Source organism: Aethalodelphis obliquidens, unplaced genomic scaffold (assembly GCF_003676395.1).
Source record: "Aethalodelphis obliquidens isolate GAN/ISIS:26980383/991018 unplaced genomic scaffold, ASM367639v1 scaffold109, whole genome shotgun sequence".
NCBI classification, from domain to species: Eukaryota; Metazoa; Chordata; class Mammalia; order Artiodactyla; family Delphinidae; genus Aethalodelphis; species Aethalodelphis obliquidens.
In genome coordinates, this window is record NW_020838053.1 from 207,641 (window position 1) to 225,149 (window position 17,509).

General features: G+C 39.9%; 1 protein-coding gene across 1 annotated transcript; it reads left to right on the plus strand.

Annotated features, from left to right (window-relative positions):
• Positions 1 to 7,918: 7,918 nt before the first annotated feature.
• Positions 7,919 to 15,170, plus strand: RGS4 (regulator of G protein signaling 4). Its single transcript, XM_027096857.1, has 5 exons — positions 7,919 to 8,192; positions 11,104 to 11,208; positions 11,518 to 11,579; positions 12,117 to 12,283; positions 12,690 to 15,170. The coding sequence occupies exons 1-5, from the start codon at positions 8,149 to 8,151 to the stop codon at positions 12,927 to 12,929; spliced, it is 618 nt and encodes a 205-aa protein (XP_026952658.1). The 5' UTR covers positions 7,919 to 8,148; the 3' UTR covers positions 12,930 to 15,170.
• Positions 15,171 to 17,509: the final 2,339 nt, after the last annotated feature.

Here is a 17,509-nt window from a genome sequence, read left to right on the forward strand (position 1 = left end):
ACTTACTTGACTTCTTTGTGCCTCAGGTCCCTCAATTGTAAAGTGAGAGAATAATGATATCTATCCTTTCAGGTAGTTGTGAAGGTAATATTTTAATACATGTAAAGAGCTCCATTAGGATTAACTGTTACTATGAGTTACTGAGAGCAACAGAGCAGTATAAACTTAGAGCCCAAGATTGAAATGAAAGAGCATGGCCAAGACCCGCAGACTTGGTTTTTGTGGCAGGGACAGGGTGGAAGACATGTCCAGATTAAGACATTGCAGTAAGTGTGAGGAACACTGAAATCAGAGCCAAGAAAATGCAAAAGCCAGAGTTGATGACAAAAGGAAGGAGACACCTTAAGGAAGATACAAAGTATAGAGTGGGTCCAGAGTACAGAACGGTTCAAGCCAGTACTTTCCTGAAGGCCCAGCTCTCTTCTCTCTCAGAGATCCCTCATCTGTCATGGAGTCAGATTTTTAAGGTCAGCTTCTGAAATCATCTTGGTTTTCTTCTGTTAGCTGGATTTTAGTGTGCTATCTATGCATAAAGAAGAAGTAAAACAAGACTTTGAGGAGGAAAAGAACTTAGATATTCAATCTAACATTTTTTTTTTTTTTTTTTGCCAGCCAAAGATAGACAGAACCCAGATATCCTGCCAGGTGTCATCATTTCTCACTGTAATGGATGTTGTTGTTGTCATTTTTCATCAGAAGTTTCCAAAGCTCTTCTTGTATAATGAAAATATAATTCGCAAGCATCATAAAACTCATGGGGTCTGACAATTTAAAAAATTAAACGGTTTTCATAACAGAGATTGTAGAGGCAGCTGCATGTAAAAAGGGTGACACACCTCAAATTAGCTACCAAGGGAGGTTGCAGGCCCACTTAAGTGATGCCACCACTGCTACAAATGCCCCAAGCCAATTAATATTGAGAACCTACTAGGAGCTCAACATTGTGCAAAAGCAGCAGGAAGCACTTAAAGAATTCACAGGTTTGTTCAAATGATGCAACCGAAAAACATAAATCCAAGTGGTATGTTGTCTAAATTGGCAGAGATTACAATTGCGGGAAGGAAAATTTGACTTTTAACTGGAATGTTCAGGGTAGGCTTATGGAAGGAGAAGGTCTTAAGCTGGGCTTTAATGAATCTGTCAGTGCTTTGGAAGTTGGTCGGTTGGGTGGGGAGCACCAAGGTTCAGGGATGTGTGACTTGCTCAAGTCTCCATTCTGTTTCCATTCCCTCTTTTCAGTGTCCTATCTTGTTATTCCGTCATCTACTTCCCAGGATCCAAATCGATATGCTGCTTCCTGGCTATCTCACCTCCTTCTCTACCGCAGTGTGGAATCATCCCTGGGAATTTCCTATGCTTGGGAACCATCATCACAATGTTCCTGGTGTTTGGATCCTTGCTTTACTCTTAAGATGCAGATGATGAGGGACCAACACCGGTGCAGTGTAGAGGTTATTGTAGTGGGAGTGGGGGCCTCATAACACACAACCTATGCTACACCAGACTCGACATATTTGCAAGACTCACTTCACATTTGTGAGGATCTCCTGCCTTCTTCTCCCTCCTGCTCTCCTAGCGTCCATGATTATCTCTATTTTTGAGTGTTTGACATTTTGCTGAAATGAATGGTTTAATGACTATCTCCACTACCAGAACACTAGCTCTTCAGTGTTAGGGATGGGATCTTATTCACCTCTTTGGTGTGAGCCTCCACCATTCCTTATCTAGACAATTTCCGTAGTTTCCTACACAACCTCTTGACCCCCTAAAGTCTATTTCCCATAAAACAGCTAGAGAACCTTGAAATGTAAGTCACAAAACAGACAGGCTATGCCCTCTGATTATAGGTGAAATAAACTTCAGCCCCCTTACCAGGGTTCCTATTAAATTCCTTAACCTTATGCTATTCCTGCTTCTACTCACTACATTCTAGCCATTGTGGTTTTTCTATGCATCAAATTTTTTCTACACAACATTGTAAATCAACTATACTTCAATTAAAAAAATATTCTGGCCTCGGGACCTGTGCACAGGCTTCCTTCTCCCTGGGAGGCCCCATTATTTGCATAGCTGACACCTTTTCCAACTTTTAAGTCTTAATTTAAATCTTACCTCCTTAGAGAAGCTTGGCTTCTTCATCTAATATAAAGTAGGACTACTTACACTGTTATTTCTTAAGTTATCCCTGGTTCATTTTTTTTTTCTTAAAAGCACTTATTACAATTTATAATTGTTTTATTGATTTGCTTATATACTTGATTTTTGTTGTCCATCTGCCTGCCAGAATGTAGGATTAAAGAGCACAGGGTCTGGTTCTATCCCTAGTGCCTAGCAGATTACCTACCACACAGAGAGTGTCAGTATGTATTTGTTAGATTAATTTCTCCAGAGTGAGCACCTTTTCAGGCATATAGAAGGTGCTCAACATAAATGTTTACATAAACCTTACTAGCAAAGATAACACAGTCAGGTTTAAGGAGGAGTTAAATAGAGGTCAGGTTCAAGCACTCTACTGGGAGAGTACAAAAGAGGTAGTGATTGATTAACATTGGGGGCAGAATTTGATAGGCAGGGAATTGTGAGGGCATTCCAGGTTGATGGCATCGCGTCACCCTAGGCACAGAGTGGGGAAAATACACAGGTATATGGGGGAATACTCAGTAGTCTGGGAGGACTGCAGAGTAGAATATGATAAAGAATAAAGTAGAAGTCAAAGTATGAATATACTGGGGTGTCATGATAAGGAGTTAAAATTGTCATTTGAGGGCAAATGGGAGTCCAAGGTTGATTTTTAAAGAGATAAATAATGATCATGATGCTAATCAATATAAAATTGTGTAATATAGTCCATATAATAAAAGTTATAAGTTTTGAGTTTCCCAAGTGTTCCTGATAACTTTGGCATACACTGTGTCATATAATCTTAACAACATTCATTCAACAAATACTATCGAGCACCTGTCATTAGATAATTTACTATTATCCCATTTTTCACATTAAGAAGCTGGAAGTCACAAAGATGATCCCAACTTTCAGGCCCACTCCAGTATATGGAGGAGCTAGAGTTAAAATCCAAGTCTGCCTGACTATAAAGTTCAAGCACCTGCCATGACATCATGTCACCTCTTTCTACTGTCATGAGGTAAGTGAACTCTTATGAAACTACTGTTTCTATCTTGGGCTAAGTTCTGTTAAGAAAGATTTAATCTCTGAGGCAGAGATATTTTTGTTCTTCCCTTACTTCTGGGGAAACAAAGATTTTCCCTTCCAGTTAATTAAGTGTCAAGTGTCAGGGTGAGAGGCTCTGATTTACCGCATGTGCTCACAAAGTTGGATGTAGAGAGCAGGACACATTTCCCAAACATAAGACAAACTGGGAAAGTCCCTGTTCATCTTCCTGGTATACAGCATCCTCCAGCTGGGTATGTTTGCTTTTTAGCTTGAAAAATCAATAACTGTGAACTCTCAATGATATCCAGGCCATTGTAGTTTACAATACGGGGGAAGGAGGCTTCTAACAGCTGAGAGGAAATTGTAGATGGTGTGAATGCCACCTAAGGCTGAGCCCAGGCCCACATCCGCCCTAGTGGAGAGAGGTGCCCCTTCCTAAAACCTGGTGGAAGCAAAGAATCGGACGCCTGCCACAACAGCTTATCCTTGTATTAGATTCCCTCAGAACTTGAGCAATGCTTTCCTTTGTTCTCCCTGAGCTAAAGGTGAGGAAATTAGAAACTTACCTGGAGACCACACACAAGCTTATATTCTGCTGTGGCTTACTCTCCCCCAGTAGGAAACAGCACTTCTTTATCCTTTTTGTCAACAATACCTTCCAGATGTTCAGCATTTTACAGTTTAAGGAACACTTTTATATGTATTACCTCATGTGATGCTTGCAACTATCTTGTGCAGTATTATTTTTTATGATCATCATCTTTCACTTGGTCTATTGCAATAGTCTTCAAACTTTTTGCCAGTTTCTCTCATGTCCAATCTATTTCCCTGCAGTGCTGCCCAAGTGCTACTTCTAGAACATTAATATTATCTGCTTATATACGTCGGCTAGCCCCCCAACCACTACAGGGTAAAATCTGGTCTTCAATGTGACATGAAACACCCTTTGGTGTCAGAGTACTCATCTATCTTCATTGCACTCTCCCTCTCCCCCAAAGCTATAATCACACTAGACATCTCTATGGTCTCCAAAATATATGCTTTCTTTCAACCTTTATGGTCATGGCAACATAGAGGTCAATGGTATAGGGGTTAATAATAGAACCGCTGGACAGTCTGAGCTGAACACCTCTCACCACCACTTAGAGATGTAACCTCAGGTAAGTTACTTAAACTCTGTATGTCTCATCTGTAAAATGGGGTTCATTGCAGGACCTTATTTCAAGCTGAATTATGAAAAATAACTGATTTATTAACATAAAGTGCTTAAAATGGTGCGCTGCACTATTAGTGCCCAATAAAATAAGCTGTTATTATTTGCCCTCTATTGTAATGCTCTTCTCTTCTTTATACATCTGCTAAGTCTCTATTCATCCTTTAACAGACTCTTTTGTGAAAACCACTCCAAATTTCAGAGCTTGTGTTTATTCTGCATCCTCTGTTCTTTCCTCGAATTTTATATAAACAAGTTTATAATAATGGCACTCAACATAGCGTTTTCCAGTTATTTAAAGATCCTCCCCATGAGAGTGTGAGTTCCTAAAAGGTACGGACCATTTCTGATTTATGTTCAGGTCACTAAGACCCAGCAGAATGTCTAGCACAAAGATTCTAGAAAATATTTGTGAAGTAAATATCCATTTTGCAATGTAGAAACTCATGAGCTAGGATCCAAACTGCTAATTCTGCTAACTGGTCAACCTGCTTCCATGCTCCCACTCAATCCATACTTCCAGATAGCCAGAATGATTATATCATGCCCATCACCTGCTTCAATCCCTTCAGTAGATTTCCATGGCATGTTGATAAGGTCCAGCCTCCAGACCATGGCCTACAAATCTTTGCAAGACCTGGCCTCTACTTCCCCATCTCTACTTCATGCTATTCTCTCCTTGTTCTCAATTCTCTATCCATGCTGGCCCCTTTTTGCTCTTTCCCAATTATATAAAGAACATTTTCATTTGCTCTTAACCTGTATTTGGTATACATTTTCTAGGCTTCTCTCATGTCTCATTCTGATCCATCAAATCTCATTTCAGATATCATCTGTTCAAGGAGGCCTTTCCTGGCCACCTTGGCTAAATGAGCCCTTTGCTATCCAGTTTCTTTCATATCACTTGCCTATTTTCTTTATGACATGGGTGAATCTAGAATTACTTATTTATTTCCCGACTCTTTCTACTGGGATGAAAACTCCATTAGGGTGTGGACCCTGTTTTCTTATTCACCATAGTAACAGCGATTCTTCAGACAGTACCTGTCACAGAGTAGGAGCTCAAAAGATATGTCTTAAATAAATGAGTAAATAAAAATTAAATCATTTTAGAATAAAGCTCTTCCACATCACCAGAATCATCCAGAAATGACAAGTCATAGAATAATAGAATTTAATGCTTTGTGTATGTCGGAGAAAGAGGGTGGAAAATTGTCAAGTTATCATGATGTACCAGTCCTCGCCTCCCAAATGAAAAATAAGTTAACTTATGAAAAGCTTTTCCAAACACTCTTTAAAATATTAAAACTCCTAAGAAAGCGAGAAATCATAAAGAAGTGAATAAATACAAAATGCTCTCACAGATTAATGGACTACTCATAAAGTTAAAAAGACCTAGTTTTAATAGAAAACCAGAGCCGTGAGGTTTGCGGCAACTCCCGCAGTTATGGAGCAAGAGAAAATTGGGCAGGGTGAGTTTTCCTTGAATGAAGAGTATAAAAGTAATATTACATTTTGTTATCTACTGTGTATAATGTAAACAAAAAAAATATTTGCGTAGCACTTTACAATTTAGAAATACCTCTGTTTACATAGTTTATCTCATTAGATAAGACAATTGAGTGATAGGTTAGCAGTAGAAAAGCCACATACTCTAGCATCAAGAAACCAGCTCTATTAGTAAGAAGGCAAGTCACTTTCCCTCTCTGTTTCCTTTTTGATAAAATTAAGGTGTTAGTCTAGATTGTCTTAAATCCCATTCAGCTCATCTGAATATTTATATTTAACTCATGACAAACCAGGCTTCTCTTTGATCTAGGTCCAAGATATCAAGCTCCCATCAGGTCCTCATTCATGTTCCCAAAATCAGATTATTTAAGTGATCACTATCTTGGATGCCCAGGTAAGCAAAGAAGGCCCTGGTCCATCTTAGGGTGACCATCTCTCCCTTTTAATTAGTCCCTCCTCTTTGATGCCATTTCTGACTGGTTTATCTCCCTGGGTCTACCTTCCTTGGCCTCTTGCATTTTGCATTGGGCGGTAGTCCCTTCCACAACACCACTGAGGATGGCTGCCAACTTCCCAAAGAAATTCATTTGTTCTATGTTATACCTCAAAGAAAAGTTGCCCAGTAGCTAATCTAATACATTTTTTTTCTGTCTTTATGCGAGAAGACCAGAGATTTTTCCTGTAATTTAAATGCATCTACTGGAGATTATGGTCTCGCTGCGCTTTTAGATTTCTCGGCCGTCTCCTTGTTCTGCTAGCCATAGACAGGGGCTAGCAGTGAGGGATGTTCAGGGCCATGTATGTGGTAGGGGCCTTGCTCTTTACCACTTTCCCTTCTATATTCTTGGGTGCCTTTGCCTCTCACTGGAACCCATCTATTTTTCATCTTCTTCGCCTAAACCCTTAGATGCCTCAGCTTCTTATAATAGAAGTACAGTTCCCTGTATCTTACGATCAGGAACCTTTCTGCTTTCAAAATGAAAGCTGTTCAGTTCTGACATAGCAATTAATTTTCTTCTTCCACTCATAGCCTTCCTAGATGGAGAAGATCCCTCTGTAATTTTGATGTGAGTATTTGAGCTACGACTACAAGATGTGAATCACCTGCATGATTCTTTGAAGTATTCAATCCATCATATTGTGTACCAAAGATAGAAATTGTCCGGGTTGGTTCAGAAGCACCTGCAGGGTTAGATATTCTTATGTTCACTGTGACCCTGGTAACATGCAAAGCAAACTACCTATGTTTCTTTTCTCCCTGTCTCACTGTTTCTCAATATTTTGAAATACTAGTTTGGATACCTAGAATTGCATAAGACATAGTAAGATATAAATCCACTTACAGATAAGAACAGGTGTCTATATTTGTTCATTTGTTCCCTCCTCTTGTCTTCCGGCTGCTGTTTTGAAGCATTTTGCTGGAGGCAGACATGTACCAAAGAGATTGTCAATGCTTGGATGAGTCCTGTTCTTAGTAAGAGTTCTAGAAAAGTATTCCACAGTTAGGCTGATTACAGATGTAGCTAATCTATTTTCCCTCAGCTAGTTTTCTGTGCTGCCAGGTGTATAACTGTCTATCTTCCAGCTATTCTTCCCGCACATCCCTGTGTGAACGTGGCAACAGAGAAAGCAACTTCTGCAAATCCCTGCCTGGAAACGATGGATCCTGCCCACTCCCTTTTGGAAACAGTGAGAATCAGATTTTAGACCATGTATGAAATAATATTTCTAATCCAAAGGAGGAAGTGCATTGAGAGTCAGCCCCAAAGTAAGCCCATGAACTCCTGCTAGCCCCTTTCCCTCCAGGAGGCAAGTTCCCTTGACATTGTTTTTACAGACAATGAATAAACCCCATGTTTTGTAGCATTGTAAACTTATCTTTTCCTTTTCTGGACATTCAAAGCCTCAGACATCCGTAGAGCACTGAGCAAGTTTATATTTTCTGTATGTCTACTTTGCAGGAGGATTTTTCTGCCTGTTCACTTTGCATTGTTGCGTCAGCCCTTTCTTCCTTATCTCTTCCAGAGGCTGGAGAGGCAGAAGGAGGCTGAGAGGAGATGGAATTACAGAGCTGCCATCTGATTGGCTGTACGGTCTTGGCTGTGCTATAAATGAGACCCCACAGGCTTGGGAGGGAGAAGCTCAGAGGATTCTGACAGTATCTTTACCGGAGAAAAGGCAAAGTGTGCTCAGAACAGAAGCCACAGCTCTTCCTGCTGCATTTCTTTCCTAACGTGAATCCCACACTACACAAGATGTGCAAAGGACTTGCAGGTCTGCCGGCTTCTTGCTTGAGGAGGTAAGATTATTTTCAGCCACTAAACCAGATAGTGTTAAACTTTCAGATAGACTTTTTAAGTTGTTTGCATATCCCACTTACTAACCTGGTTCTTTGGAATTAGAAACAATGTGGTGAGGAGAGCATCAGCCTCCTAGCTTTCCTTCAAGACTAGCTAGAAATTGTGACTTGGGAAGTGTTCACTCCAAATTTTGGCATCCCATATGTTGCTTTCTATGACCTTAGTCTTGAGGACTGTTCTGATCCTCTGACCAAGCTAGTTCTAATTAAGAAGTGATATGAGGTTTTTGGACTATATACAGTGGTCTGTAACGTCTCTACCTGTGTTACTGTTATTTGAATATCACTGAGGTACATAGAATCATGGGTCTGGGCTTTCTTATTGTATACTAGATCTCGTTTTGGGGAGGATACCTCAGAATGAAGTTTGGCTACATCACCAGAAAGGCACTATGCTGTCTGTGTGATGCTGCAGTATCTTTCACTCTGTGTCCTTATAAGCAAATGCTACAATAAAATAAGAGTTTCAAAACTAGGTCTCCCTTATCTCTCTACTCCTACCTCTAGTTCTCGAAATGCCATATGTGATTGGTGGTTGAGAAGTATTGATCATAACAAATCAGCTAAGGGCTCTGTGGAATATCTCATCTTAAAGACATTGTTTTGTCAAAGTACTGTCTCTTGACTAAAAAAAAAAAAACCCTTAAAGATATGCAGCTACTCATATGTCTTTACCGTTTTAAAAAAGATATAAATAAATGCTTTCATAGAATGCTCATATATTAGCTGAAAAACTACAAAACTAGTGCATATTACATTACTTAATCTTATAAAGTAAAAAGTCAATTTGTACATGTACCACCCCCTGTCTTGTTCCTCTGCAAACCTTAAATTTGCAGGTGAAGTCACCTTAAATTTCAATTCAGAATTATCTCCGAAAGCACAGTCTTTTGTGTAATCCTAAGGAGTTTACCTCCTGTCATTCAGGAGTATGAAAAAATAATCTGTTTTTGTTTTTCATTCTTTCATGGCTACTTTAAAATGAATCAGGAAGGTCTGGCGAGGAGCACTTATGAAAACAGTGGCCCTGACCTCCACCATTAATTTCCTGAACTGAATAGAGCAAATCAATCCAAGCTTCAGTTAACTCATCTAGAAAATTAATCATACAAAATACAGGAGTGTCAGGAGAAGGTTATGCTCTGGTAAATATTTTAGGAGACAGGTGAGTAATTACTCTAGAGCTTTGCCTTCCAGGAGCTGAGGCTAACCTGGGGAGGTAAACTCTATATCAGCAGGGTCAACTGCTCTTCCCTTTCCTCACTGGTGAACTGTGAATCATCTTGTCCAGCACCTTCATTCTCACATTGGTGCCTGAGGCTCCAGGGGGAACGTGAAATGCTCAAGGTCACGTAGGTGGTGGGTGGCAGAGTGCAGATCAAATCCAGGTTTCTTACTTCAGAGGTCAGTGGAGTCATCTTGGTTTTTATTTCTATGGTTCTATTGTGTTATTAGGACAAGTGTAATGTACTTGCTAAGAGTACTTTCAAGTCTTCATGAAAAGATTCTGCGTTGGTCGATAACTGTCAGATCTCAGCTGGACCTGGCATATGGAAACATGAGATGATTTCTATTTTGACCCAATCACAATATACTTACATTATCACCTTAGAATCACTGCAGGCTTCATGATTAGATCTTGCTATCATTAAGGAAGAGTTTGTATCCCGTGACCGCTTGGGGAAACAGAGGAGGGAGGAGAACAGTCTTGTGAGGGAAAGAAGATACTGTTTTAGGGGCAGCACAATAATATAATGGATTTTAAACTTTCTGGAGAAATGCACATAGATAAGGCATTATTATATCAGTAGCCATCCTTGTGGCTTCATTTTCCTCCCTCTAAACAGGAACAACTCGTCATTCATTTAGTCTTTCATTTCCTTCAAAACAACATTTCTCCTTTAAAACTGTATCTCAGCTTTTATAAGAAAAGAGATCCAAGCAAAAGAATAAATAACAAAAAGTGAGGAGGTTGAGCTCAAAGCTTATTAAAAGGTCCTCCTTTTTGAATGAGTCACATGCCCTGCCGTACCCTAGCGACCTATTAAACAGTGACCATAAGCTGGAAGCTCTGCTCCAATTAAATAATCAGAGCTTCAGTGATGACTCTTGCTTGCTTCTCCTTATTATTGTTTTTGAGCCTCAAATGTGCTTTATAGTGTAAATATCCTTATAGTGTAGATGTTAAAAAGGAAAGTAGTAGCAATAGCAGGAAAGCTTGCTTTCCTTAGAAGCAAACCTGCAGGAGCTCAGGTTTCAGCCTGAACATTTGTGTTTACCCCCTCATTTTCCACTCCTCTCTGCTGGAGCTGCACACCTCCATAATGTGACTTGCTCACCACATCCAGGCTGGAGTCGAACAAACCCTTACTTCCTCAGGTTCTTCTCCATTGCTCTGCTAGCAGTGAGGCAGATGGAAGTAGCAACTACCCTCCAGAAGGTGGCGCACAACAAGCAAGTGCTATATTTCACCGTTCACTGCTTGCTCTCCAATACCTAAAACTTACTCAGAGAATAGTCAAGTTTTGAATGTGTTTCTGCTGAAGATACCTAAGTGTTCCTTTGGTCAAAATGACAGGTTTACAGAAGAGGCTCCGCAGGTAGACTGAAGGGTCAGAATTCCAGTTACTGATGAAGGAGGCTGTGCTCCAAGTTTTGCAGTAAGTCATAGGCAGAAGCAGAAGCAGAATCTCATTTTCCTGAGAGTTCTTGCCAGCTTCAACTCCTATATCCTAAATAAATTACCCCTGCCCCTTTACTAGTGATGAGCCCTTTGAACTGTACCATTAGGGTATCTTCTATAGAGAGCTGTGTATCATTATTCTTTTCTTTTTTGCCCTCTTCTGTGCAGTGCAAAAGATATGAAACATCGGCTCGGTTTCTTGCTGCAGAAGTCTGATTCCTGTGAACATAATTCTTCCCACAGCAAGAGGGACAAAGTGGTGATTTGTCAGAGGTAAGAGAAAAGGCCTTGGCAAAGAGCCACTGCGTATTAACTATCTGATGACAGAGATGTTCTGTAAGGAGAAAAGGAAGTTATGTCCCTAGTTGACCTAGATTTGGATCACGATGGCCTCCATTTCCATGGAGATCACGTTTGCATTTGAAATTTCCATACATCTAGTGGAAAGACGGCCCTGGGCAATGAGAGGTCTCAGCGTAATGATGGAAAATAAAATCTCTGGGTTTTATTCAGGATCTTAAATGTTTTGCCCCCATTTTGTATCCTAGCATTCAGGTAATTCTTTCTCTGTAATGTCTCTAGGGTGAGCCAAGAGGAAGTCAAAAAGTGGGCTGAATCACTGGAAAACCTGATTAGTCATGAATGTAAGTATGACAGCTTCTCCCCCAACCTCCACTCCCTGGGATGAAGATATAGCACACTGGATAGACAAGTTGTCTCATAGTATGCCTGATCTCATAGGAATTACAGAAAGCCTTGGATTTCTTCTGCATTTCAGACTCAAGAAAATCAGCCTGCTTAAAATGTTACCAGATCCTAGAGCTTTGTGATACACAATAGAAAGCTCATACACAATCCATGTGGAAAACCATCTCTTTCATCACATAGAAAATGGGTAGAGGAAAACCCCCAGATATTGAGATTTCTTGCAGAATCGACCTCAGTTTCTCTTTCCCAAACTCACTTTGGCAATTGAGGGCAGCACAGGCATTTCAGAAACAAAACGCTTTCTTGAAAGAGACTTCAAACATCTGACCTCCAGTGACCTCCCAAAAGGAGGAAATAGGGCACTGTTTGAACGGATGCCTTGTTCCCTCAAGCACCCCAGCTTTATCTGCAATACAGTGCCCACGAGGGCAGTCACTGTGATGACAACAGTGGTTCTTTCTCCTCTGTCACAGGTGGACTGGCCGCTTTCAAAGCTTTCTTGAAGTCTGAATACAGTGAGGAGAACATTGACTTCTGGATCAGCTGTGAAGAGTACAAGAAAATCAAATCACCCTCTAAACTAAGTCCCAAGGCCAAAAAGATCTATAATGAATTCATCTCCGTCCAGGCAACGAAAGAGGTAGGTCTGCGTGGCAAAGAACTGTCTGCATCCTAGTGAAATTTTCTAGACATTCAATGGCATGGATCCTTAGACGATGTGAATTAAAGGTACGACAGTGAAGCAGGTTATTACAATCTTGACAACCCCAAATAAATAAGTTAAGTAAAAAGCTCTTTCATCCAGATGATCTCCCGTCATGAATTTTTTTGGAGGAATATCCCAAGTTTGTGAGAAATCATTGAAGTTATTGCCCTACCCACCCTGAAGCAGTTGAACATTTTATGTTCTCTCACATGTGCCAGGGTCGAACTGAATGTCCTTTTTTTCACTTCTGGGGTATAGAGAGTGCACACAGTACAAAGCATGCAGCCTCCCATCCTTATGGGGTAAAATGTCTAATGAAGCCTTGGACTCTGGCCCTTAGGTAAACCTGGACTCTTGCACCAGGGAGGAGACAAGTCGTAACATGCTGGAGCCTACGATAACCTGCTTTGATGAGGCTCAGAAGAAGATTTTCAACCTGATGGAAAAGGATTCATACCGCCGCTTCCTCAAGTCCCGATTCTATCTTGATTTGGCCAACCTTTCCAGCTGTGGGTCAGAGAAGCAGAAAGGAGCCAAAAGTTCTACAGACTGTCCTTCCCTGGTGCCCCAGTGTGCCTAATTCTTGCTCAGTGGTGGAGGCCGAAATGCCAAGACTCTATGCCTGGAAAACCTGAGGCCAAATATTGATCTGTATTAAGCATCAGTGCTTTCTTCACATTGTAGCCTAGTGTTCATGCTGCTGGCTATGTGTGAGTCACTCCCATACAAAAACTAGATTTTGTTTTGGTGTTCTGGTGTTCATCAGGGCAGGACCTCATTCCAGTCCAATTTTCCCAAATTCCTTTTAGGGTGCCATGTGAGCAAGTATCCAGATAATGGCCTTGTGGGTCTGGATTTTCTCTCCTGCCAACAGTGTGACCTCAGGTTGGTTGGTTGGTGGTTGGGACACTTCATGTGACATCCACAGGCACATGTGTTCTGTTAACCAGCACCTTCTCCAAACTCGAGATGTTTAGATGAGGTTGATCTATTTTATGTACATATGTGTGTGCATGTGTGTGTGTCTATGTATATATATATATATATACACATGTACATATGTACATACACACATTCTGTATATATGTATGTATATATACATACATATATATTTTTGCAAGAATGGCCGGAAAGACCCTAGGTGCTCATAACTAGAGTGTGTGTACATACATACATGCGTGTTCTGATCCCCAGTCTTTCACTCTGCAACTGAACAGGGCAAACTAAACCAGCTGCCCTGCAGGCTAAGAAAGGAATGCTAACCTGTGGAAAGTTGATTCTGTAAAACTCCATGAGTTTTGCTAGAGAAACATCCCAGGGATTTCATGCTTAGTTTAACCACCGACAGCCTCCAAGTTGGACAGTATTCTAAGGCGCAAACGTAAAGAATCTTATGCCTGCCTGACACAGGGCTGTCTTTAGCTGGTTATCACTAATGGCACTTTTGAGTCCCCAAGCTGCTGGCCTCCCCTTCCTCGCTTGGATGCTTGGTGCGTAATAGTGGGAGCCAGATTGGTATGGAGTTGGAGATGAGGTGCTTGAACAGAATGAAGAAACTTAGGCAGGGCCTCGCCAGCTCTACCTACTATAAGATGCCGGCTGAGTAAGGGCACTGGATTTAAAGATTAGCATTCTTATCCCCTACTCTTTTTTCCTCTCTTGATTAAGGTGCTCTTCTCATTTTGATTTTCCCTGAGAACTTTAGCCATCAGATGAGGCTCCTTAGTTCACTGTGGTTGTTTGTTTCCCCATAATGGCTCTAGGCTATTTGCCTATTCCTTATAAACCAGCATCAGGGGAGAGATTCTATTTTACAAGGGGGGAACATGTTTTCACAAACTGAAAAGCCCTCATAAGTTTCTTTTTTGAAGGTAGAATCTGGTTCATTCCATCCCAAACATCAGGACTCACAGACTGAAGGCATTTCTTTCTAGGCTCTGAGATGAAATGAGAGAGAAAAGAAAAAAAAAAAGGAAAAACGGATACCAATTTTTAGAACTACTGTCTAGAACTTTTCTCAAGGCACACGAAATACTTGAAAATGTCTCCTTTATGTTATTTATGATGTTTTGTACAGTGTTTTTATTACTGTATCGTTTTATAAATGGAGGTGCAGGATATCACCTGAATTATTAATGAATGGCCAGGAAGTAATTTTCTTCTCATTCTTTTAAAACTACTGCCTTTGAAGTGCACACACATGCATACCTGAACACTGAAAGGATTTTTCCAGTATAAATTACATGCATGGGCACCTTTGTGGCTTTTAAGCCAATAGATGTAATAGGCTGCAAAATGAAGACACCGGAGTGTGTGTATACAAATCTCAGTGTATTAAATGTATAGGTTTCCTCAGTTGTACACTTTTTGTCTCTCTGGCAGTCTTGCTTTCAGTGTCCCCAGAGTTCCTCATCAGCGCCCCTTTCTGTTATATGCAGTTCCACACTTTGCCTCTAGTTAACTCCAGGATCCAAACGTGGTAACTCTATTGGTCTTGCCCTATTAGAACTGTTATGACTTTCAGATTGTATCTGTACTCACAGACTTCTGTCTCACCAATAGGTCTGGAAAGTCATTCTGAATGAGAAGTAAATTATTTTATGTAATACTTTGCTCAAGTGTGTTTTTCCATTGTATTTCCCCCTTATTTCGTCACTCTTTGGCATGCTGAGCTTACTGCTTGTGGTCCATGGACAGAATACTCCTTCCATATGCATGCCTATTTTGATCATCATGTGCTTTAAAGGCCTCAGAGCAGATGCTTCCAGTGAAACACACGCATCTTAATAATAAGGGTCAATAAATGCTTCATAAAAAACTATCTGCTTGTAAACACATTAATCATCCACAGAGGCATGTTATGAGAAATAGCAGGGTGTGGAGTGATTATAGAAAATGACTCAGACCCAGTTTTTATCTCTCCCATGCCAGCTCTGGGAAAGAAATCAGCAAAAGAATATTGTATATTCTTTGGTTCCTGCCACTGCTCTGCCTGCCTTTAGTCACAGAACCAAGGCAGTCTTCGGAGACTTTGCTGAACAGATTTGGTGGGTTACTGCTAGGTCCTTAGTAAGTTTTCAAGGGATAGGGTTCACCTTCCAGAGCAGCGCTTCCTCTACTTCCAATTACCTGCCTGACTGAGAGAAGATGGGAACAGTAGGAGACTGAGGAGGAGGAAGGGAGATACAGATGGCTGAGAGATGGATCCCTTCCAAAGCTTCTCAGAATCCTTTTTCCTTTTACAAATTCTTTTCCCTAGAAAAGATGTCATAAAACATTCACATTCACAGTCATGGGTACTATGTCTCTTATGTCATGAGACGCCCACTTCTGTCATGTTTACAAGGTGTTAGGAACAGAGTGTCTTAAACTATTTTGAGGAACAGATCCTCTTAAGGATCTGATGGAAACTGTGGACCATTTCCTGAGACAAATACACAAAGAAATCCAAATTCTTCACAGATATTTAAAAGAAACTCTTACAACTCCACCTCAAAATGCACAAAACTGTCATCTCTCTCACACACTAGAGGTGTGTCAGACTCTCACAGAGAGTGTGCTGTTGCAGCTCATACAACTCAACATCCAAAAAACAGACAACCCAGTTAAATAATGGGCAGAGGATCTGAACAGACATTTTCCCAAAGAAGACATACAGATGGCTAACAGACCCATGAAAAGATGCTCAACATCACTCATGATCATGGAGATGCAAATCAAAACCATGAGATATCACCTCTCACCTGTCAAAATGGCTATTAACAAAAAGATAACAAATAACAAATGTTAGTGAGGATGTGGAGAAAAGGGAACCCTCGTGCACTGTTGGTGGGAATGCAAATTGGTGCAGCCAAAATGGAAAACAGTATGGAGGTTCCTCAAAGAATTAAAAATAGAATTATCATACAATCCAGCAATTCCACTTCCGGGTATTTTTCTAAAGAAAAAAAACCCCATTCAAAAATATGTATGAACCCCTATGTTCATTGTAGCATTATTAACAATAGCCAAATATGGAAGCAACCTAAGTGCCCATTAATAAATGGATGGATAAAGAAGATGTGATATATAAATATAAAATGGAATGTTACTCAGCCATAAAAAAGAATGAAATCTTGGCATTTACAACAACATGGATGGACCTAGAGGGTGCTACGTTAAGTGAAATACATCAGACAGAAAAATACAATTTCACTTATATGTAGAATCTAAAAAGCAAAACAAATGAACAAACATAACAAAACAGAAACAGAGCCATAGTTGCAGAGAAAAAACAGGTGGTTGTCAGAGGAGAGGGTTGTGGGGAAATGAGTGAAATAGGTGAGGGAAATTAAGAGGTACCAACTTCTAGTTACAAGATAAATGAGTAATGAGTCAGTCATGGGGATGAAATGTATAGTGTGGGGAATATAGTCTAGAATAATGTAACATTTTTGTATGGTGACAAAGGTGGTCAAAAGGTACAAACTTTCCTTTATAAGATAAATACGTACCAGAGACATAATGTACAACATGATTAATATAAGGAACACTGCTGTATGTTACATATGAAAGTTGGTGAGAGTAAATCCTGAGTTCTCATCACAAGAAAATTTTTTTTTATTTGGTATCTATATAAGATGATGGATATTCACTAAACTTATTGTGGTAATCATTTCATGATGTATGTAAGTTAATCCTTATGCTGTACACCTTAAACTTAAAAAAGTGCTGTATGTCATTTATATCTCAATAAAACTGGAAGAAAAAAATACATAATCATATATGTATATGTATGTGAGTATCGATAATTTCCATTGTTCACTTAAAAAATATCATGAACATTTTCCCAAGGGTATAGCTATCTACCAATTATTTTTACTATAGATTCATTACATTCCATAGTTTAAATGTACCATATTTGATTCAAGAAGTTTTTACTGACTTGTAATTGATAAAAATACATTTTTAACAATTAACTTACATTAACAATATATGTTATCAATAGTAGACATCCTTGTACTCTATCCTTATGTATTGGTATGTTCTGGGATGGATTCCCAGAAGAAGGGTAGGATCACTGAGATAACGAGTAAGTACATTTTAGGTGCTAAAAATTCACATTCTTATGAACAGTATAAAAGAATGTCAATTACCCCATATCCTTACTAGCTTTAGATA

What these genes read in the sequence shown, in the direction of transcription:
- RGS4 (XM_027096857.1), top strand. Translation starts at nt 8,149, where the DNA reads ATGTGCAAAGGACTTGCAGGTCTGCCGGCTTCTTGCTTGAGGAG. An exon ending in CCGGCTTCTTGCTTGAGGAG is followed by an intron (nt 8,193 to 11,103) that starts GTAAGATTATTT and finishes TCTTCTGTGCAG; the next exon opens with TGCAAAAGATATGAAACATC. An exon ending in AAACCTGATTAGTCATGAAT is followed by an intron (nt 11,580 to 12,116) that starts GTAAGTATGACA and finishes CCTCTGTCACAG; the next exon opens with GTGGACTGGCCGCTTTCAAA.